Source organism: Coccomyxa subellipsoidea, assembly GCF_000258705.1.
Source record: "Coccomyxa subellipsoidea C-169, whole genome shotgun sequence".
Lineage (NCBI taxonomy): Eukaryota > Viridiplantae > Chlorophyta > Trebouxiophyceae > Coccomyxaceae > Coccomyxa > Coccomyxa subellipsoidea.
This window is the reverse complement of record NW_005178041.1, coordinates 346599-367693: the sequence shown is the minus strand read 5'-3', so window position 1 is coordinate 367693 and position 21095 is coordinate 346599. Positions and strand designations below refer to the sequence as shown.

Genomic DNA, 21095 nt, shown 5'->3' with positions numbered 1-21095 from the left:
CCAGAGCAGAGCCAGAATCTGCTGTCACAAATGGGACAGTGACGATCAAGATCAAGGCCCAACATCAGGTCAGTGGCCTCATCCCCATGCGCAGAATACATGTTCAGCTATGTGTACATAAAAATTAATTTCATATGCAGCATCCCATGTGCAAGCTTGAAAGACTCCCATGTTCAGCTTTGGAAGTTCACACCGTCACTATGTTTAATGCAAGAGCTCTTATTGACCCACAGAGGATGAGGTCGATGAGGAGGCGGCTGCGCTGGAGCGCGAGTCTGAGGCGGCCAGGGCCGGCACCACCGCCGCTGACATGGCAATTATCAACCGGGACAGGGCGGCGCGTGAAAGGGCAAAGGGGACAGCGGTGAAGAACCAGCGCTCGAGCTGCGGATCCTCCTGCAGAGCTGCCTGCAGGTGAGTGGCTTCTTTGGTTTATGCATGGCACTCTGCCATGGCCCCACCTGCATACCAAGCACAGTCTGTAGGCGGTTTCTTGCAGGGGACAGCTTCCATCTGGTGCTGACATGTGACCCATCTTGCCTGCATGACAGTTCCCTTTGCACTTCGCTTATTCCTTGCAGACAGCATTCATGGAACAGCATTGCATAAAGACTCTGCTCACTGCGGTGATCTCCGTGCAGGCGTCCAACAGGCTGGTCCGGCCGCACATGCATGCGGCGGCATGCGCGGTGGCACCAGAGCTGCGGTCAGGCTTCCACGGGCTGCGCCGTCGGCCAGGCCGACTCACTCCTGGACTTGCACCACGAGCTGCTTGAGCGCGTGCCTGACCGCGCGGCGGCCGCCGCCACCGAGACGCCAGCAGAAGCTATCATGGGTAACACCGGGAAGAAGCGCGGCCGGGACGGCGCTGCCGGGGATGACTTATTGTCTGGTGAGCATCTGCCGCCTCCTGCGACTGCGCCATGCCGCTCTTCTGAGCCCATCGTAGGACCCTGGGTGATCCGCTGTGATGGTTCATGGACACAAAGCCTAACAAAGGACACCATGCTCTATCTCTCGCGCGGGCTGTAATGCTCTTGTCAGTATGGGCTTTGTCGAAGGGAATTGCTGAGCTCGCGCTGCTGCTCCTTGTGCAGGGACCAAGTGGGCCAGAATGAATGCGGTATATGGGAGGTTCGCTCCTTTCCGGGACGCATCAATGGACAGGTGGCACCGGAAGACCATGCTGATGACAGGCAGTGGCGCTCTCCGCAACAACTTACGCGCCCTCAATCAGAGCCTCTCTTCACAGGTACACCCTGTCATGTCAGCCATTCCCTTTTACCCTTCATGCATGCACATGAGAGGATTGTGCTCTGATGGATCGAGTCTGCATTTCAACCCTTGCGTGTCAGGTATTTTGTGGCCAAATTTTGAAAAGCGATAATCCAATGTTCTTTTCATGACATTAATCCTGATATGCAGGTCGCAGCATTAGTTACGGACTCTGGACCGGCAGTGCAACGCACACAGCTGATGACCGCTCAAATTAGGCCCTTGATGGGGCGGGCGTCCGCTCAGGTAGGTAAATCTTATTTTGCATTTGACAGCTAGTTCCTGGAGGTGTTGCTGGCATGAAGTCTTTGGATATGTTGCGGGGCATGCATGCCAGAATGCAGCTTGCATGTGGTTGGGATATCAAGCTGCGCTTAGATGGCAGCCGCTGGCTGGGGTTCTGCACCTTCACATGTGCTCCTCCAGGCGCCATGTGCGGTCATGTGATGGCATATGAACATATTCATTGCCACTGTTCCTTCCTGTGCTCCTTCTTGTGCTGCCTCTGCCACACTGCACATCCTTGAATGCTTCGGCAGGGCCAGTGGACAATGTCAAAGATATATTTGAGGCACAAGAGGCGAGAAAGATCATGCAACAGTCACTGCTCCTGCTGGGACTTATCAAGACAAAGCAGGATCTCATCACGGAAATGACTCTGCTGCTGGACAAGGTTTGCTTCTCTCTGCACACTTGCCCTGACAAGCTGATTTGCTGACAGGCTGGTCAATCTAGGGACAAGTGTTTGGCACATGCCAGTGGCAAGCATTTGCACAGTGCAGTCCGCACCATTATGCATTGAGGTTGTCAGCCCCGTCTGACACGAGCTCTTAGCGCTGACTGCAGTGAGTCCTTCTGCAGGTCATGAGAGGGGGACAGGATGCTGGCCGGCAGTACACATTCCTCTTCATTGCGCCGCATGTTGTGAGGGTGCAAAGATGTCCTCTATGAGTGGGTCCCAGAAGGTGGCATTGATGAGAAATCCCAGCTTCCGGCACTGCAGGCCAAGCTTGCCGACATGCAAGACAGGGTGCAAGACCTTGCCGTGCTCTTCCGCGTGGTGAGCAAATGCCCCTCCCCTGACTGGACACAGCAAATGACCATGTCATTTTGCGGACAACTGTGTCACCGCATGAAGCTTGCACGGCAGAATATATTCTTGACAGGATCCTAATATAGCAGCCGTGAAATTGGTCGCAGGCTTTGTCTTCAACAGAGGCAGACTTGGAGCAAGTCCAGGCTGTGTTTGCAGTGCCGCAGACCACCTTCAAGTGCATGCATGGAGATGTAGGAGCGCTTGCGGGCAGACAGGCAACTTGAGGAAATGCCGCCACTGGCACCGGCAATTGCACCTGATAGGAATCTGAGCTTGGTGATTGCTCCACTTTCAACTTCGGACGATGAAATTCCCTGAGCAGGAAGGCCCTTTGGATATGAAAATTGATAAAGTGCACTGATGAGAGCAGCCAGCACCGCAGTGGCCTCAGTGACCTTGTCGGATCTCCTTTCCACATTGCTTCTGACAGTCTTGAAGGGGGCCATTTTCCTTTGCCCATTTAACTAGATGTTCAGCTAGCTGCTGCACTCGTACAGTCATTGCGGCATGCAGCATTGCTTGCATCTGAAACAGGCCTCCTAGGAGTCTCTTAAACTTCTTTGGTCGCCCCTAAAATCCACATTTGGCAATGGCAGCGGAACATATCTTGATGCGGCACCAATGCTGTGAGGGTTCCAATTTTGATTTCAAGTGCAACACTGCAATAGATGCTTGCAGCATAGCCAGTGAAGATGCATTGCTTTGTGCTACACTTGTACGGGTCAAGCTAGCTAGGGTGCCTATGGTTGCCTTGGCAATTTAGCAGTCTAGCAGATTAAAGCAGCTATAAGTGCGAAAAAGCGTGTAATAATAATAATAATAAAGTGCGATCATAACGAGAACTCATCCTTCCCACTTTGCATATGCTGCCTCCTTCACTCCATTCTGCAATTTGCCGTGCCATGATCACAGAAAGGAGTTCCAATTGATCTGCATCAGGACATGCCGTGAAGCATGTTCAATCAGCAAGAGCCATGTTTTGCATTATCTTGGATTGCCACTAGAATTCTTCGCATGTATGTCATTCCAGAAATAAATAATCTTCTACACACTACTTCTGCCTGACGGATTAACTGGCACTAGCCAAATCTATTCTCCTCATCCTGGTTTCCTGCATGTCTTCTCCTTGGGCTGTCACTTGTTTGTACTCGACTCAGGAGGCTCCACGCTTCCAGATTTTCCACTCAAGCGCGCACAGAGGTGTGCCGGTAGTATAGCATGTATGCGTTGGGGCTGCATGCGGTTGCCTCATCCACTTCGAGCACAAAGCCGTCGTCGCACAGGTACCAGGAGTTGCCGCACTTGACATACGCCACATAGTGTCCTCCCTGCACACCAGCAGCCTTATTTGTAAAGTCTGACAGGTGCTCAACATGTCCGCATTTGTCTGCCCAAAAGACTCAAGTTACAGCGAGTGTCCCTTGCACATTTCCCTTCCGATGCCACCAAAACAAAGGCCTATTGATTAGTGTCTTGACAGCTGACAGCTGCAGCAAATGCAAAGGAGATGGCCCAGTTGGCTTGGGATGAAAAGCCACGCCCATGGCACACACTTGTACTGCGTTTTGCTTCGACATGGGCGTGCAAGCTGAAGGCACTGCCAGCACCGATACACTGACCCAGCCAAATCCCTGCAACCCCACAGTAAACCCAGAAAGGAGCAGAAAATAATTGCAGCGCACCTGCAGGTTGCCACGGTGGCACACAACAGCGTACAGCTCATAGATGACGCTGACTTCATCGGAGTCATCAGAGAGGCCGTTCTTGCGCCGCTCTGGCGGCCTCTTGACTGTGAACCGCTTCTGCAGCACGGTCGAGGACAGGTACGGGCGAACGTCCAGGTGTGCTGAGAAGAGCAGGGGCGTATTCAGCTTTTTTCCCACGCCCTGCACCACAGCACAGCCTCTTTATAGAGCCAAACAAATCAGTAACAGAAACACCCCTGTATGCACAGTACTGGTCCTAAAAGCAGACAAGTATGCTTGAAAGTGTCACTTCACCAGGATCACAAGGGAAACAGACAAAACTACAGGTACACGTCATGGCCAAGGCTGTTTCAGTGCAACAATCGCACCATGTGCTCGAAGCGCTTAACATGCAGGCAAAGCACGGGCGGCAGCCGCCGGATTGACATCTGCTTGACCGCGCGTTGCTGCAGCCGGCACCGCTCACACGTCCACCTTTCCCCCGGCCCAAGGCTCTCCGGCCGCACAAACCGGTGCAAGCAGCCCACCAGGCTCGCCGCCCCGTACTGCGCCGTTACGGGGCCCGGGCAATCCGGCGCCGCGGCCCCGTACACCCCGGCGGGGGCGGGAGTCCCCCCGGCGTTGGATGCGGCGGCGGCCGCCGCCGCAGACTCTAAGGCCGTGCCGCTGCGCGGCGCGGCGGCAGCCAGTTCCGGGCTACCGGCTGCGGCTGCGGCGCTGTCGGCGGTGACTGAGCGGTGAGTCAGCAGGGAGGGACCGGCGGGTGCCAGGGCGGCGGCGGCTGCGGAAGCCGGGGCCGGGCTGCGCGGCGTGACCGGCAGCGGGAGGCTGCCGCGTGTCGGGAAGGTGAAGCTGCCGGAGCGGCTGATCCCGCCCTGCACCTCCTCCTCTGCATTTGGCATCCTGCGCCGCATGCACAACTCTCCTTAAGTACACCGCCCCCAGAAAAGGCAAGCACGGTATGGGAGGGCAGAAAGATGCACAACTGTGGTTTCCTTTTGAAGGATTGGAGTGCTTTCGTGCAGCACCGTGCCGGCTCAACGAGGACTGCTCATCAGGATCAAAGCCAACAGAAACAGATAGCTGAAGGGGGAAAAGGGCGCTTCAGATGAGACTCAGGGTGGTCACAGCCAAAAGATCATTAGTGAATTAGTCGCACCTCTTCAAGGGAGCTAAGGCGGGCAGAGCCAGGTCAGCGACAGGTGGCGGGGGCTCGTCTAGTGCGGCGAGGTTGCCTGCAGAGCGCAGCGCCTTGTTGCGCAGGCACGCCTTCTTCAGCTGCGGCTTCAAACAAGTCGCGCACTTCATGCAGCGCGTCGGCCGCTGCTTCTTGCCCGTGCCCCCCGATCGCGGCCGCACCGGCTGCAGCCACCAGACAATCAACATTTCCGGAGTGCGAATTCGGATCTTGACATTGTGTGCACGGGCAACAGAGGTGGCTGTGGTCAAGCAGTCCTAGAGAATAATTCTGCAAGAAGAGGCTAAGACAGCAATTGCAGCAAAACAAGTGCACCCAAGGAGATGGCAGGTTCATAACTGTCTGCATTAGAGCACTTCCTGCAGATGGCAAGGCTAGCAAGGCTCATTTCAGAGGCCCGCAGGCAATGCAAACAATCACAACACTGCAGACAATGCCCAGAACCGCAACATTGTTTGCGGGTAGGAAGGACAGGACAACGCACAGCTGGAGCTGGGGCAAACGGCGGCCGCTGGGTGGAGGAGGGGAGTGGGGCAGAGGTGGGGCGCCAGAACTGGCCACCGTCCATTGCATCATCGCCCCCTGGAGCAGGGGAGGTGAGAACCTCATCCCGTAACCCGGCCTGTGAGTCGCCCATGATGCCGCTGCTGGCGCCCTCAGAGCTCAGTGCGCCTGTCACCGTGAAGTCCAGTCAGCACTCAGTACACACGTGGCACAGCCGTGGACTGAAAGGAGCATGTGTGGTGTAGATGAAGCAGGCACTTGGAAGGCATGATAGGAAAGCGCGCAGGCGGCACGCGAGTATGTCTTTTCCTGCGTTCCCTGCTTGTGAACAGCTACAACTACTTCTCTGGCACGGCAATGTTTTTTTTATTGGACTGACCCAATTCCCTAAGTACACTTATATGTAAAAATGATGCCAGCTTAGCCCGCACAATATGAAGGCACTTGAAAGAGTAGGCAGCACTGCAGACACGCCTGGCTAAGAGTAAGCCATGGCCCAAAATCAGGTGCTATTGCAAACAAAGTAGCCGATTTGATCAAGCCAGCCCTGTCTTGGGTCTTAGGCACCAGGTCATACAGGCTGGCTCAACTGCAAGGGCACTTGGGTGCCAATCTGAGCCCAGGAAGGATTCAGTTCTTCCTCTGGTGGTGCTTGCGGGTGCATTCGCATTTGCATTTGCACATGCCTTCCTTGTCTGGTCCTCTTGCTGACCTTGTGAGTTGGCCTTTTAGAAGTAGGGGCAGACTCCCCGGACGGATTGCAGAGAAAAGACCACTCTGTGAAATTGTGCCAATAGTCAAACAACCTTTACCTCTGGCAGTGCTTGCAGGAGGGGCCGATGCTTCATGCGCGCTGCTGTGGTAGCCGTCACCTTCTGTGCTGCCGCGCCGGGCGGTGCCGCCGCTGCCGCCCGCCTCCAGAAGGGGCGATGTTGTCCCCTGGGGGCTCGGCTCCCTCGTGTACGATCTGCAGATGAACATGTACCCCTTGTCAACAAGCAGCACTGTCTGACGGATTGTGGGTTCAAGGTATCGACGCGCAAGTGCTGAGATGAACACTGCTTAAGCAGCATTATGAAAGAGTCATGCAGCCATCGTGGCGCAGCAAGTGGCAAAGGTGAGAGGAGAGGGCTGCCTCGCAAATGGGCATCATGCAGCAGTAAGACAACAATCTCTCACGGAACAGGAGCACTTGCGTAGACGGGATTCATGTGCAAGAGGCAGTGGAGAAGTGACTCACCCAACGATGTCCAATGACTCGCTGCTGTTGTCCCCGCCTGCAACGGCGTTCCCTGCGCCGGGCGCCGCGCTGGCCGCCTCGCCAACGGCGGACGTCGCCGTCGTGTCCGGCGACGCGCGGTCGTCTGGCAGCTGCGAGGCAGCTGCTGCAGAAGCCGCCGCCACCGCAGCCGCGGCCGGGCCGGCCCCGGCCGGCGCAGCCGTCTCGCCGGAGGTGCCGACCGAAGGATCGGCGCCGGCAACGCTGGCCGCGCGCTTCTGCGCTGCCGCCACCGCCATCGCCGCCGCGCCTGAGAGCCTCCGCTGCGCATTCGCCTGCCTGTGTGCATCACATGACGCTCACTCAATACAGCGCTAACGTGCTTCCTGCCCTCATAGCAAGGGCGGGAAGTAGGATCCTATATTTCAAACCCACAAATGACAAGTCTTCACTCCTCAACAAGCATCTGATACCTATATTCCTCCACCCACAAGGACACGTGTTCAGCTACTTCTGCCACGTCAAAATATGCATTAATGCCCAAAATACGCCACAATGCAGAGTCGCCATTGCTGCCTGCTACTGTCCTCAGGGCTCAATTCGTGTAAAGAAGCCCCGAGACAGGACAAGGCAACGTGCGCGCCCTTTTGCATGAGCCCTGGTAACTTCACAATGGTATCTACGTGTTAGTCCTGCTTCAGTCTTGTCCCTGGGTGGCACGGACAGTATCCAAAAAGGTGGTATGAATGCAAGTGCGTACTTGTGCATGGGCCCCGGCGGTCGCAGCAGGGGCGCGGGCGGCAGCGGGGGAGGCTTGATGTCCAGGGAAATGTCGAGGAAAGGGTCGAGTGCTGTGGAGGTGTGGCCGCACGCACAGCACATGACGTCCGATTGCAACAGGCCCCCGAAGATGCGCTGCAGCGCGCTCTCGGCCTCTTCTGCGCCTAATAACGCATGTGTACACAGCACAGTCACCAGCTGTTCAGAAGACCTCAATGTGCTGCGCCAACCTGGATGGTCACCAATGCAGTATCTGCGGATATGCCCCCACCGGGGGAAGGCCTTCCTCCTGACCGCCCAATGCTCCGAGGATCAGGGTGTAAGGTATGAGAATTGACACGCCGAGTCCCACAAAATTTCTTCGGTTGTGCACATTCTGCGGCGACCGCCCTGGTGGTCTCTTTTCAGGAGCTTCAGTGGGCGTTTCAGGCCAGCAAAATCCCTGGTGATGCATCCCTACCCTGCAGAGGAACGTGCAACTCAACTGAGCAGCGCACCTGAGCCGCCAGAGGAGGAAGCCCGCTCATTTGAGGCAGTGCGGTCGTCTGCGCAGGGCTTGGCCTCTTCTTGGTTGTGGGACGGAGAGAAGAAGCTGGGCAGGGTGCAGCTGTCGAGGTCAGAGGTCAGGTCCAGAAAATCTGTAACCGGCACCTGCCAGCCGGCGCTGCCCGCCTCCTGCTTCACCGGCCTGGGAGCCTCCAGAGCGCCTGCAGGCAAGAGGCACTTTGACTAGTACAAGCATTTCCTTCATGCACACCATTGACGCCAGGAAGGATGCACGACATACAAGGCAGCGCGAGCGCCATGAAATGAGGAAGGGCGCCTGGCATTACATGCAACGCATGCATACATATAAGCTTTTAACGCATGACAGCTGCCTGTCGGAACTCTCGGCGTGTGCATGCTCTGCATGGGGAACTGATGTGTGATGCGAGCTTTGATTCTTGCGGTTGTCGTGGTCGGCGTAGCCGATGGCAACCCAAACTGCCAGCGTACCATCATTTGCCGGCTTGACAGCAGCGCATGATGCAGCCATTCTGTGCACATGTTGGAGTGCTTCCTCTTCCCCACAGTTGCACAGAGACTGCATGGTGTGCATGTTGTGCTTGAAAATGTACACTGCTCCCGGCCCAGCAGTATGGGGCACATGTGCCTTGCATGATCCAATAGATATCAAGATTCCACCCGTCTGGCGCTCCGCAGTCGCGACATGATGCCGTGACAACAACATCATTCTGTACATTTCAGGCGGAGCAGATATCAGGACATCGGGGGCCCACCTGTCTGGCGCTCTGCAGGTGCGGCAGCGGAGGCAGCCGCAGCTGTCAGCTCGTTGCTTGAATCGCTGGGCAGGCGAGAATGCGAGAGTCCGGAGAGCGCGAAGAGGTAGAATTCGTGTGCGTCCTGCTGCTGGTAGCCTGCCAGGTGGTGGTCCGCGTGGCACCACCACGCGTACAGGAACGCCGCCGGACTGAAGGGCGAGCTCGCACCCGAATAGGCTGCAGAAAAGAGCCCATCCTGCCGTGCACCCCAGGCTTGCCTTCAGAATCTACCCCCATCTCAGAAATAGGAAAGACACACGATATTCCTGCCGGAAGCAAGGTGCGTCTGCAGACAAGCTGCAATAAAGGCTGCCAAGATCCCTACCCCTTGATGATGGACTCGCCAGAGAACCAAGCATGACCCTTGGGCATCTCAGAAATTGTTCAACAAATTGAGTCTATCAAGCAGTAAAAGAAACATATCAAAGCAAACACACAACTGGTACGCCAACAAGAACAGACCATGCTGCCATGCGCCCCGGACTGGCGGCAGTAGATTCCTTCATGGGCTATCTTTCCAGAGGGACAAGCCTACAAGGCCTTTTGCAATTATCAGGCTTCTTGGAGTCAGCTGATTGAGTCGCGAAACCATAGCACTGGCTTGCTTCTCCAGCTTCTCAAATAATGGGGTTGCTGGGCTGCAGGGTCCCTTGCAGACCAATGCCCACATGGAGGAACACATGCAGGCGCAATCAGGTGACAACAAAAAGAGGTAGGAGCCAACGGTAAACACATTCCAAGGAGCTCACCAGCTCGCAGGAGAGGCAGGGCTTGGAGTGGCGGTGGGGGCACAGAGCAGCCGAGTGCGAGCCCCCCAGGTAGAAGTTGCGCAGAAGCGGTGCATGCAGCAGCGCCTGATCAGGCGGCAACGGACAATTCTCAGGTACCGTATCAAGGAACCAATTGTGTGCAGGATCTCAAATATATCACTGTCTACCAGCAGCTATAGTACTAGGCAACCCACGGAAAGTCCTCGAGAGCAGTAAGCAAACCAGGATCAAGGACACAATGCACGCTGACATCCGCATGTGATACATAGAAGGTCCTGACTGCTAAGTGTGCCCAACTGTGGAAAGCTTCTGCAGGGATGCTAACATGGAAATTAGAGCAAAGGCAAGCACAGCTGCACACGGACGGCCAGTGACAACAGCATGTCAGGAATAGAATGTCCGTCTCTCCAGTATCTCTCTGCAGTGGTGCTTTCGTGGGAAAGGTGGAGCTAGGGCAAGGAGAGCCGCACCTGCAGCACGCTGTTCATGAAGCAGGTGTTGCCCAGGTTGGAGAGGCCGCGAAGCCCAAAAGGCAGATCATGCGCCCGGCTGATACCCCTGGCAGCCATCAGCTGCGGGCCGCTCGCAGACTCTGTATTCAACAGACACAACATCCCCGTCAATCTTCCACTGACCAGGTTCTTTCAGGCACAGATCAGCTGCAGGTCGCTCGGCGAAAAGGCATGCCCCATCCACTGCATCCCTGTCAGTTTCCGTCTGAGCAGCTTCTTTCAGCCATATATTAACTGCCAGCTGCTCGCAGAGTTGCCAGACACAGAAAACTCTGCAAACTGCTGCTGTCTAATCTCTGTCAGTAAGCTGGGCCCCTGAGGATGGAACTCTGCTGCGCGGCCCTTCGCTGGCAAGAAAGCTGCATGCTTTGTCCTGATTGCGTGCATGCATTGCTGCTATGCAATATATTTCCAGGGCACAAAGTCCCCCATGGGAACCCTGAAAGCGCCGGTAGTGGACGGGCACATGAGTAATCAGCCCTAACAGGGATGACTCACCCTCAATGCGTTTCCGCTTGTGGCCGTTCGCAGCGGCGGCCGGCGGCGCTTTGGCGCCACTGGCAGCCGCACTGCTGTTGTCCACTGACAAGGCCAACGCCGCAGCACCCTGTTTGAAAAAGGAGAGACACACATCATTATGTACGTAGCCTGATGCATGCAGCGCTAGATCCTGCATAGGCAACAAGGGTGTCTGTCCCTGCAAGGAGTGTGGGGGGTAAGGCCCAAAGAAGGAAGGGTGTCCCACCGACACGCAGCGGTCAAAGTCTGGGTCATAGATGTTATCGCGGCAGGCGCAGCAGTACAGCTCTAACCTCTGCACATCCAGCGCCAGGGGGTGCCCTGCAAGGAGCATCCTCACTGTAAGATGGGCCGGGCACGTTGGTAAAGCACTGATCAGAGGGATTATTGTGCTTTGAATACCAAAGTTGATACACTGGAATACGTAGAGATGTCCATGCTGTCACGATGATTGAAGGAGGCACAGTCTGCGGAGTGCACACACACCAGTTGAGGCATGCTCGCTGCAGTGCCTCTCTAGCCCCTTCCCGACTGCTGCACAGTGCATGCAGACAACTGCTGGACGCTTGGAAGCTTTTGTGGGGTCCTGCGAAGGCAATGCGAGGCGTCTTCACCCGATTGCTCAGGTGGCTATTTGCAGAAACTGGGAGATCTTGTTTGTGCACAGTGGGGCGACCGCACACAGTCACACACAAGATCAAATTACTGTCCTATTTGGTGCCCTGAATGCAACAATCTGCGGCCGATTTGGGGAGGAGGTGTCTCGTAAAGTGCTCTTGACGAGCACCGAGATACGTCAGGCTCGAAAGAGGCATCCAACACGCATCCGTATGGGACGCACAACGTCCTAGATCAAAGAAAAAGAGAACATGTGACATTAACGTACCAATTTGTCGACCCACAAAACACGAAGGCTCCGCTGAATGGGCGTATAGGCGGTTTCGCCCCCTGCTCGCTCCTTCCATGCATTGTGATGGATACACTTCTCCTTCATTTCTGTATTGTATGAGACTCACATCGAGTAATGAGCTCAGGCGCGAGTAGCAAGAAAGGCAATGACAGGAAGTGAGCAACAATTTCTTCTTGTCAACAACTTGCCCTCGAAGCGACCAGTATCTTGGATCCTTATAACCAACCTAATAACTAATGAAATTCATGAATCAAGATCATTCGAACGAATGCAGGCCAAAATCAGACTCTGCGCCTAGCCAGTGCAAGCCCTAAATTTTATTCCCTCAACACGGCGATTATAATCCAGGGTCTCAAGGGGGAACGATAATTTAATCCAATCTTGTGAGCCGCATGATGCCAACAAGCGCTTTGCCAGTGAATGCAGTCGAAACTCGGATCCAAGAGGACAATCTTTTGATAGAAGGGAAGCGAGACCTTACGGCAAGGTTCTGTGCCTGTCGCAAAGTTGGGTGCGATGGTTCCAGCAACCTCATTTTCTTTAGCTAGCTCACAGAGCTCCTTCAGGTGCAACGCAGCGTTTTTTCTGTCAGCCAGACCCAGACCGTTGCTCAGATTACCCTTGTTGAGGGCAACACCCGTGGTAGCAGAGGCAGATGCAGCAGGAAAGAAGAAGCCAACGAAGGCCTCAGAGTTCAGATCTCTGGACGCCAGTCAAATACAGGAGGAGGTGCAAAAGTCAAAGAGGTCACTCTTTGACTTGCGGATGGCGCAGAAGACGAAGCAGGTGGGCGACTTGCTGGAAGTTCCACTGTCTTTTCTTTGAAGGGAACAGCTTGTTGCAGCAAGCTGCATCTTATGCTTCTTTTTAAGTTGGATGCCTCTTAATGTTTGCCACAGCTTTCTGATGGTTTGATGCCCTGACGCAGCCCTTCAAGCCCAGCGACTTCGCCTTCCACCAAAGAAAGGTGAGCCTAGCTCCCCTGCGTTGCTGAGAGTACAGATGTCACCTTGCCAAGTGCTCTGCACTCTCAATTTCTCATGCAGCTGCCTGTATAAGTACAAGTCATTGAAATAATTCACGGATCAAGTCAAATTGTACTGATGTCTGTCACTGCGGTTTCTGCAGATTGCGCAGCTCCTGACATTGGCGCGGGAGCGTGAGATTGAGCAGGGCATCAATCTGCGCCAGGCCCGCAAGACTGCAAAGTAAGCCGCCCTTTTCAAGCCTGTCAGCCAATCAATTTGCATGCATACTAGCATTAGGAAGGTTGCATGCACATGTGGATCTAGGGATTGGTGCCCACACATTCATAGTAGCCTATACTGTGCAATCAGCTGGCCATAATCTCTCTTACCAGTCAAAGCAGTGGCCCTGGGTACTGAAACTGAATAGGTGATTTGTCAGCTTGGTACTAACATGGGGTGTGGATGTGCGCGCAGGAACAAGATGGTGGCAGCTGGCTTTGGCGGTCTGTACCGCTGAGAAATGTTTTGGAAGCGAGCAGTGGGGTCAGTGGGGGCAGACAGACTCATGGCACTGGAGGCTCTGCTGCTTTACCGGTAATCAGTTCCTAACGAGCTCGCTTACATGAGTTCTTAACGAGCTCGTTACTGATCAGAACCTCATAAGATTCTGTTACTGCTTGCGCTGCTGACACTGAAGAAGACCATTGCAGACACTGGGCGGTGCTCCTTTCAAGAGGTGTTGCCCAGCTGGCATCCATTAGAGACAAGATTGTACTAGCTCAGTAGCTCTGAGCCCAAACCTGAGCCTGGTATACAGACTCTTCAGAAGCTTGGAGGTCATTAAAACTGTGATGTGTGGCATGGATTGAGAGGTCTTGAACTGAGACTACAACTCGAGGGTCACCTGACGGTCTTTAAGCAAGTTGTTGGAATTTTTGCCTTCTGGAGAGTCTTGGATCGTTATGTACTGGCCATAGCATTTGTAAAAGAGTCCCTTGCCCAGCAGAGACTGTTTTGGAAGATGTGCTTGTTGTTCTGTTTATTTTGAGGGCCAATCACACATGGATGATCCGCATGCCAGCATTCTCGCGGCCCGTCACCGTCGGCGGCGGTGGCCATGGCCGCCATGCATGCAATCTTTCTGCCAAACTTTCTGTGCATTTCCTCAATTGAGGTTGCAAGTCATCTTTGTGTACACACTCCTTAGGCCCTATCCAGGACTGTCGGTTTCAGCTGTGTTAAATCCTGTGATCAGTCCGCCTGGAAGGCACCGTGCCTGCCCGGCAGGCACGGTGCCATCATGGCATGCAGTGACTGCCATGGCATAAGTGTGATGACATGACATGACCAATGATGATCAAATTACGCATCACATGCAGTATTAACATGATGTTGTTCCACACTAGCTGCCAGTGGCTCGTGTTGAGGCCCCCATGCACTTCCAAGAACGCAAGATTCTCGGAGCACCTCCAACCCTTGTAATGCACCCTTGGGTTGGGGTCAATGTGTCCGTTGGGTTCTTCCGGGTTTCGCGATGACATATTTGGAACGGGTGATCTGAAACTTCTTTCAAAATCGTCAGTCAGGTGGGAGCACATCAACGGTGGTCGCTTGGTACATTTTGATCATAAGCTTGTTTATAAGCACATAAAGAAAGCACCCGTTCGCAGCCTCCGTACTCTCGCTTCCTTTAGCTGAAGTCACCCTTTCGAGGTGTTCTCTGTGTACGGAGGTCCATCAGCCGTTGCTCGCGCAGAAGCCTTTACCATGGCAGCGGTGGAGGCAGAGTCTGTGTTTCTGACTCAGGGAGACATGTCAAAGTACAACTATGCGCAAGTGGCACGCCAGTTCCAGAATGCTATCGCCGACATCGCCCAGACACTGCCGCAGATGTGCACCACCCTTCCGAAACAGAGCAAGTACGGACTGCTTCCATCTTTGTTGTGCTTTTCGTGAGGATCTGTCCCTTTAAGAACCTGTAGGGCAATCCAATCGCATGAACCGAGACCGTTCTAGCTCAGCTGTGGCTTGAGCCTGCGTCCCGGAGACGCACCGTTATCCCAAGATGTGGCCACTGCCTGTGCTATCTCGGGGAACGACTGCAGCAGCTTCCAATAACAAGTCTTCTTTGGGTTCATGTTATATGCATCCTTCGGAATGTGCCAACCCCTGGGGTCGGTTTCTCATGCTCACCTACCAACCCAAGGGTCGCCTGCTTCGAGATGCCCAGCAACAAATAGTTTTGGTCCACGGTCAATCTCAATTTTAATAGCAGTCAGATGCAATCATTTGTCTGATATCGGCATTTTTTAAATGAACTTCCCTTATCCATGGCTGCTGCTTTTCCCAGGGGCCAGTGTTCATCTGACGCATCAATAGGAGTGGGCTACTCTCACAGCGCCAGTGCTAGACACGCCAGCGACGATGCAGAGGAGCTCAACGAAGAGGTGAATTGTTGCCAGCTGCATCTATCTGGAAAAGCAAACATGCCATGCAATTAACCCTGGATTTGAGGTGGTTTGCCATCTTACATGTGTGGCTGCGAAGCAAGGGTCCCCTTCTAAGCTGCAACCCAACGTCTTCTATGCCTTTCCAGATTGCACATACACACCCAATATCACATCCGGGCCTTTAGATTTCCTTCAGTGCGCGTTGAAAAGAAGCAATCTCTCCATCAGAGTCCCATTGGAGCACAGCCTTCACCCAGGATGTATTTGGGTGTCATGCTGTGCACTGTCGGGACACAGTCAAACAATGGACCAGCTATAGGCCTGCACACTGCTCTCCATTCTCCATCTTCTGGATTCATAAGAAGCGCCATGTCATGGTCCGGTGGGCTGCTGCAGGTTATTTCTCAGGTTCTAGTGAATCAGGATCTGTGCAGGAAGGTTGGCTGGAAGCTATGAGAACATGATTAACTGCCTCGAAGAACTCTTCTCACATTGCAGCCGATGCAGACGAGCTAGGGCAGCGTTGGTGGCTATTCTGGCTCTGACAAAGTCACTGGATGACTGAGTGACTGATTCACTGATACACAAGTGCGCTGACATTGCAAATGTGGGTATTTTTGCAGACGAGCCGGGGCAGCAAGCGCAGCGCGGACGTTTTGGAGGGTCTGTTGGGCGAGGAGAGGGGAACGAGCGACGATGCCAAGCGGCCCAAGTGCCCCGACGCGCGCATGCTCAGCCACGAAGAAAAACTTGAGCGCAGGTGTGTGCAGCTGCACTTCCCTGCCCTATCACAATGTGTGTGCACACACTTGCAGCTCTGATGCTGCAGGCTCTGCAGCCATACTGGAGGGGAGTGAATTCGTGGGGGGCTGTCCGGTGTGGACAGGCTTACAAGCCTCATCACCTGCCAATGTTGCTCTGTTAAGTCTGCCGCATTTTCAACTAGCAAGAGACACCATGCATGTTGCTGAGTTGAGGTGGCACCTCTGTGCTGGGCATTTCTAGATCCTGCCCAGAATCCCAAAAGGAGCTGCTACGCAGCTGACTGATAAGTCTGACAATCAGTAACCGTCTTGCCTGTTCAGGCGCGAGGGCAACCGGCGCGCGGCGCAGCGGCTGCGGCAGCGGCGCATGGAAACGGTCTCCCGCCTGCAGACAGAAATATCGCGCCTGGAACAGGTGAGACTATCACGGGTGTTTTTCCTTTGAGCTTGTAGACTGGCCGGTGCAAAATTTCACCACTGTGCCCATAGCGGCTTGGGTCTTGCTTGGATCTGGCGAGCTGAGAAGTGCTAGGATATGTGTCGGCCTTTGGCCTGCCTGCAGCCTTTCACCTCCAGGAAACCGGCACGCGCACCTTGCCTCCTGACAGCAGGGCATGCCGGGGTGACTTCTTACAACATGCACTTTGGCACTTATCATGATGTCATTGCCATTATTGAAATCAAGCGTTGCTGGTAACCGTCTACTTCCGCATGGGGCCTCAGGTGCTTGTATTAGGCTCTTCTGATGACTGATCGGTGACTAAAAGATAAGATCCTGCAGTTCTGCATGCGCTGACTCTGCATGCAGAGCAGGTCAGACAGGCTGGCCTGCCAAGCCGTCCAATGTTCAAAGGCTAGGCCATGTTCATAATTACCTCTCGGGGTGCTGACCGGCTGTGGGTGTGTTTTATTCCAGGAGCGGCTGGTGTACCTGAACCACATCTATCAGCTGGCGGCCTCTGCGCGCTCTGTTGTGGCTGAAAACAAGGACCTCCGCGGACGCCTCAAGGCCCTTCAGACCGGCACCTCTGCACTGGTACGGCCGAATTGGAATTTTTTTTTGCGTTCTGTGGTGAAAACTGCTGAATCTGTACTGTGCAAGACCCTGCGTTGTGGCTTCTCGAGAGCGCTGGAGTGTGACCAGAGTGCTTCCTACCTTGCTTTCTCGCCTGTCCAGCCTAGATCCTCAGCCTTTGCGCCCTTGTCTTATTCGTGCCAGTGCGAGTAACACTAACTGCCCGCCAGGCCTTATAGCTGCGATTGTTTGCCCGCTCTCTTCAGTACTCTTAGTAGCTTCGTGAGATTTGCTAGCTAGTGCCACTGTTGCATTGGCTTCACCGCACACCGAAATGCTGCCGCCAGGTCAAAAAATTTGGACCTGGCACGTCGGCTTGTCAGCTGCCATGAATACTGGTCGCTGACACAGATCACCTCATCTGAAAGGGCAGGCTGATTGGTGCTCTGCTGCCATTGCACATCTGCCGTTGCACTCTGCACCACGAGCCCTGGCCACTCATGTCAAACCAACTTGGGTGGCCTCAGCTCCCCTGCTGATGCTGAGCCGGCTGCCCCGTTCTATTCAAATATCTCAAGAAGGTTCCTTGTTGAATTTGAATTAGAATCAATTTTGTCATCTCCGACAGGTGGCCGAGGCGGCTCTGCCGCGCGCTACCGGGAAGGCGGCAGCGTCAGCCGCAGCCGAGGCGCTGCTGGGCCGGGGCGGGGGAGGGAACGCCAAGGCCGGGGGCAGCAGCAGCGCTGCCACTTCACGCATGGACTTCGATGCCGTTCGCCGCGAGCTCTTTGTGCCCGCCGACTCACCCGTCTGGCCCTTCCCGGTGCGCAACAATACCCTTGTCCTCTCTGTAGCAAGGTTCAAGGGCCTTAGGTGTGCTTCTGCTAGCTCCCCCTCTTGTGGCACTTCCTGGTATGCGGCATACTTGCCAGTGTTTCCAGGTTCTTCTTGTGCTTTCATAGGTCCGGCTGCTTTGCTGCGGGATTGGCCCAGCTTGGCCATTCACTTGTGTAATTATAGAAGAGCTAGTCGCTGCAGTCACACTTGAGTTGAAGGATGCTTAGCAGAGATCTGTGCTGGCACTTGGAGTGCGATCTTGTTGACGAATATGTGGAAGCCTGCCCAGTGCCGGTTCTGGAGTTCTTGCCGGTAATTGGAGACATCCGCGTTTCACATGTGGAATGCTGATTTGATGATTTTCTGTGCAGTGATGTGCCGTGCGTCTGATGTGGCACAAGGACATAGGAGTACAAGCGAGACATCCAAGTGGCGCTGCAGCACGGTGAAACAAAGTCGTCAGCAAAGCGGCAGCCAAGATTGAGGGGCAGCGCAGCGTCATAAGTTTATCAGATACTTTACAGAGACTGTAACTGCAGCAGTTCCAGAAGGCGCAGCATATGCTGTGCATTTAAGGGAATACTCCGAGGAGTGAGTTTAGAAGAAAATATTCCGGGTGACATAAAACAATGGAAAGAGGTTCTTGCGTTCAAGCCATGCAGCGCGCAACCTTTTATGTGCGCATGGGAATCCATTTTCTGAGTGCCAGCCGCAGCACAACCCCTCTTTGAGAGTGATTGATGCAGCGGGAGCACATGTACTGCACTATCCCTTAGGGTGAGCAGGTCCGGAATATATCAGGAGCAGGGGAAGGAACAGAGGGTTTCTGGCGGCAGCATGAGCAGGAGTGAAAGGAACCATTTTGTTTTGTATCCAAGTTTCAGATTTCACGTTGAAGTCTGAATTAGCATGGTCTTTTGAGAGGCTGAAAGGCCCAGATACAGAGAGAGGTATTTTGGATCAAGACACAGCCCAGAAGGATGTACATAGATTAAAGGAAGGTCCAGCTTTCCAATTGTTGCTTGCACCTGTGAGGGAATCCTTGCAGGGTCTTCAGAGACATTTGCCCAGTCAGCATTCATGTTTGCAAGTCATGCTGAGGTCAGTGATCACCTGTGCATCTGCCTTCAGCAGTTTCTGTCTGCTTGCATGTCATGTGACTGCTGCAAGGCACATGCACAGGTAGCCTGCCTAGCTCCTCAGGTATCGTATGAAAATGGACAACGAACAAAGGCCGCCAGACTGTATCTCTGCGATTGCTGACACAGCGCCCTGCTGCTTTGTTGATGCCAGAAGTCCTCACGTTGTCAAGGTCTAATGATCTCATCTGACTCGGTTGATATCATTACAGATGGCACCTTTCCAGTACTGAGCACTGTTCCAGAAGACTATGCCTTTTCACAGTGAATGATCTGGCAACTCCAGCTTGGTTCCAGACATTCAGGTCATTCTTGTAGGCAGGCAATGCCAATTGGCTTGAGCATTATGTACAGTCTTGAGCGGTGATGAAGTGTGTACTGCATCTGCATGGTGGTGCTGTGGCATCGTGACACTGTCATGTAATATTACAGTATGAATCACCTGGACACCATCCGTTGCATTGAATTGTATTACAGCCAGGGCAAAACACGCCTTCTTGCATCAGCGTTGATGTCAACTTTGGCACCATGCATTGCAAGAGTTCCATCAGCAGAGCATCGAGTGCAATTTTTCTGCTGCAGAGATATGCTTGGGATCACACAGCCTGGACCAAGAGCAAAGCACAGCAATGTGCAATCTGCAATCTGAGAGAGAAGCCCACGCGCAGTAGTAATGCAGTTTGCTTTTGTTCCGGCACCAACGGCAAACTTGCTACTGCAAAAGCAAAGAAGTTGATTCGCAGCAGACCCTGGGCTGTTTTTTGCGATTCTTTTGTCAGTTCTCTTATCAGTCCACGCTGCAAGAAATTAAGTATTATGTTTGAGACACAGAAGGTTGCAGCTCAGTGTCCTTGCTGGCAGGAAGGCTCAAATCCCAAGTGGGCAGTCTGTTCCTGCAAGTCTGCAAGCACGCTCTCCTTGGCTGGTCGGGGCTTTGGACAGTGCACAAGCTTCTGCAGAGCCTGAAACCTTCGTCTTTGGGTTGCTCTGATATCGGATGGTGAGCGAACAAGGGTCTTTGCAATATATGTTCCACAGATCCCGCGGGTCTAATTCCCCATCAGCCGCTGCATGCATTTTCTCAACCCAAGGATGGTCCGCAGGCGCCCCTGCACACAATATTTTTGATTGTTATTGTAATATTTAACATGGCTTTGGCTGGTGGGGGCGGTGTAAATACTGAGCACCATGCCCACGGTAGATTGCGTCTTGCTTGGAATTGGCGAGTCCAACAAAGGGTGGGATTATGTAGCATTTGGTTGTAGCTTGTCTGCAGGACATACCTTGCCATTTGGCAGGGAAAGCATATAATTAGAATTACAATGATGGCATGGTTTGGGGTGAAAGGCATGTCAACTGAAGAAGCGCCGAAAACATATCACGGCTTTATTGAGGGAAGTACAAAATCATCTTCAAGATTTAGAAACAATGGATAGCAACCCTAGACCCTTAACGGTTTGTGCATTCATCATGCCCCTGCCATGATCACGCAGGCAGTCTCCTGTAGCATGTTATTGTCAACAGGTACCGTACTAACCACCAGTAATACTCATTTTTGGAGGATGTGGCGCCTGTTTTCTCGCTAAGCCTCTTGACAAACGCAGCCACACGCTCCTCAGCCTGAGCCTCTGCAGAGCTTTCCATCTCTTGCAAAATCTTGCTGACTTTGGAGTGCATTTACTGAAAACACTTGTCTCTGGACACTGCTGCCTCCAGTGAGGCTCATGCCTGCACCCATAACATGAGACTCAGCAGATGCAGTTTTACGGATTTCAAGATGCAGAAAACCCCCTTCGCGTTCACATATCTTAATTTACCGCCTTGCAATGGATGCAAGAAGCAACTGCAGCCACTTTCTCTTCTTGAGGGCTCCAATTGCAATTGACAGCACACCAAAAAGTGTCGTGAGGCACGAGCATGTTATGACAGCATCCATGTGATTTAAGGATCTTAATGTAGGTTCCAAGGAAGTCAGCAAAAGGCAGTATGGACTTACCTTGTGCTTCAGCTTCTGGAAGGCAGGATCATTGAGAATGGCAGTCGTTCCAGGCGCCTAAGGTCCTTCCTCACCGATGTAACCATCTGTAGGACAAAACACGTCTCCTCAGAAC

General features: G+C 53.7%; 4 protein-coding genes across 4 annotated transcripts; 3 read left to right on the top strand and 1 right to left on the bottom strand.

The window, feature by feature from the left end:
• The first annotated feature begins 804 nt into the window (after positions 1-804).
• On the top strand, positions 805-3189 carry COCSUDRAFT_52293 (hypothetical protein). The gene is made up of 6 exons (XM_005650787.1): positions 805-892; positions 1098-1252; positions 1426-1521; positions 1815-1948; positions 2137-2335; positions 2476-3189. Exons 1-4 carry the CDS (start codon positions 832-834, stop codon positions 1929-1931), a joined length of 429 nt encoding a protein of 142 aa, XP_005650844.1. The 5' UTR covers positions 805-831; the 3' UTR covers positions 1932-1948; positions 2137-2335; positions 2476-3189.
• Positions 3190-3555: 366 nt separating this feature from the next.
• Positions 3556-12056, bottom strand: COCSUDRAFT_46029 (peptidase C19, ubiquitin carboxyl-terminal hydrolase 2; the record flags this gene model as incomplete). Its single annotated transcript, XM_005650786.1, has 16 exons — positions 11788-12056; positions 11388-11487; positions 11128-11222; positions 10881-10989; positions 10341-10462; positions 9850-9954; positions 9059-9296; positions 8276-8485; positions 7759-7942; positions 7020-7337; positions 6592-6746; positions 5760-5947; positions 5237-5439; positions 4446-4980; positions 4054-4257; positions 3556-3699 (listed from the first exon to the last, which is right to left on the bottom strand). The coding sequence occupies exons 1-16, from the start codon at positions 11893-11895 to the stop codon at positions 3556-3558; spliced, it is 3018 nt and encodes a 1005-aa protein (XP_005650843.1). The 5' UTR covers positions 11896-12056.
• A 193-nt stretch (positions 12057-12249) lies between these two features.
• On the top strand, positions 12250-13783 carry COCSUDRAFT_52292 (hypothetical protein). Its single transcript, XM_005650785.1, has 4 exons — positions 12250-12597; positions 12740-12778; positions 12940-13019; positions 13254-13783. Exons 1-4 carry the CDS (start codon positions 12328-12330, stop codon positions 13294-13296), a joined length of 432 nt encoding a protein of 143 aa, XP_005650842.1. The 5' UTR covers positions 12250-12327; the 3' UTR covers positions 13297-13783.
• Positions 13784-14546: 763 nt separating this feature from the next.
• On the top strand, positions 14547-18196 carry COCSUDRAFT_39428 (hypothetical protein; the record flags this gene model as incomplete). The annotated part of the gene is made up of 7 exons (XM_005650784.1): positions 14547-14698; positions 15130-15226; positions 15853-15989; positions 16315-16408; positions 16910-17029; positions 17637-17831; positions 18098-18196. The coding sequence occupies 7 exons, from the start codon at positions 14547-14549 to the stop codon at positions 18194-18196; spliced, it is 894 nt and encodes a 297-aa protein (XP_005650841.1).
• Between the last annotated feature and the right edge of the window lie 2899 nt (positions 18197-21095).

Coding starts and splice junctions, on each gene's coding strand:
- COCSUDRAFT_52293 (XM_005650787.1), top strand. CDS start 832: ATGGGTAACACCGGGAAGAAGCGCGGCCGGGACGGCGCTGCCGGGGAT. Junction 893..1,097: donor CGGGGATGACTTATTGTCTG/GTGAGCATCTGC, acceptor CTCCTTGTGCAG/GGACCAAGTGGGCCAGAATG. Junction 1,522..1,814: donor TGGGGCGGGCGTCCGCTCAG/GTAGGTAAATCT, acceptor ATGCTTCGGCAG/GGCCAGTGGACAATGTCAAA.
- COCSUDRAFT_52292 (XM_005650785.1), top strand. CDS start 12,328: ATGGTTCCAGCAACCTCATTTTCTTTAGCTAGCTCACAGAGCTCCTTC. Junction 12,779..12,939: donor TCGCCTTCCACCAAAGAAAG/GTGAGCCTAGCT, acceptor CGGTTTCTGCAG/ATTGCGCAGCTCCTGACATT. Junction 13,020..13,253: donor CAGGCCCGCAAGACTGCAAA/GTAAGCCGCCCT, acceptor ATGTGCGCGCAG/GAACAAGATGGTGGCAGCTG.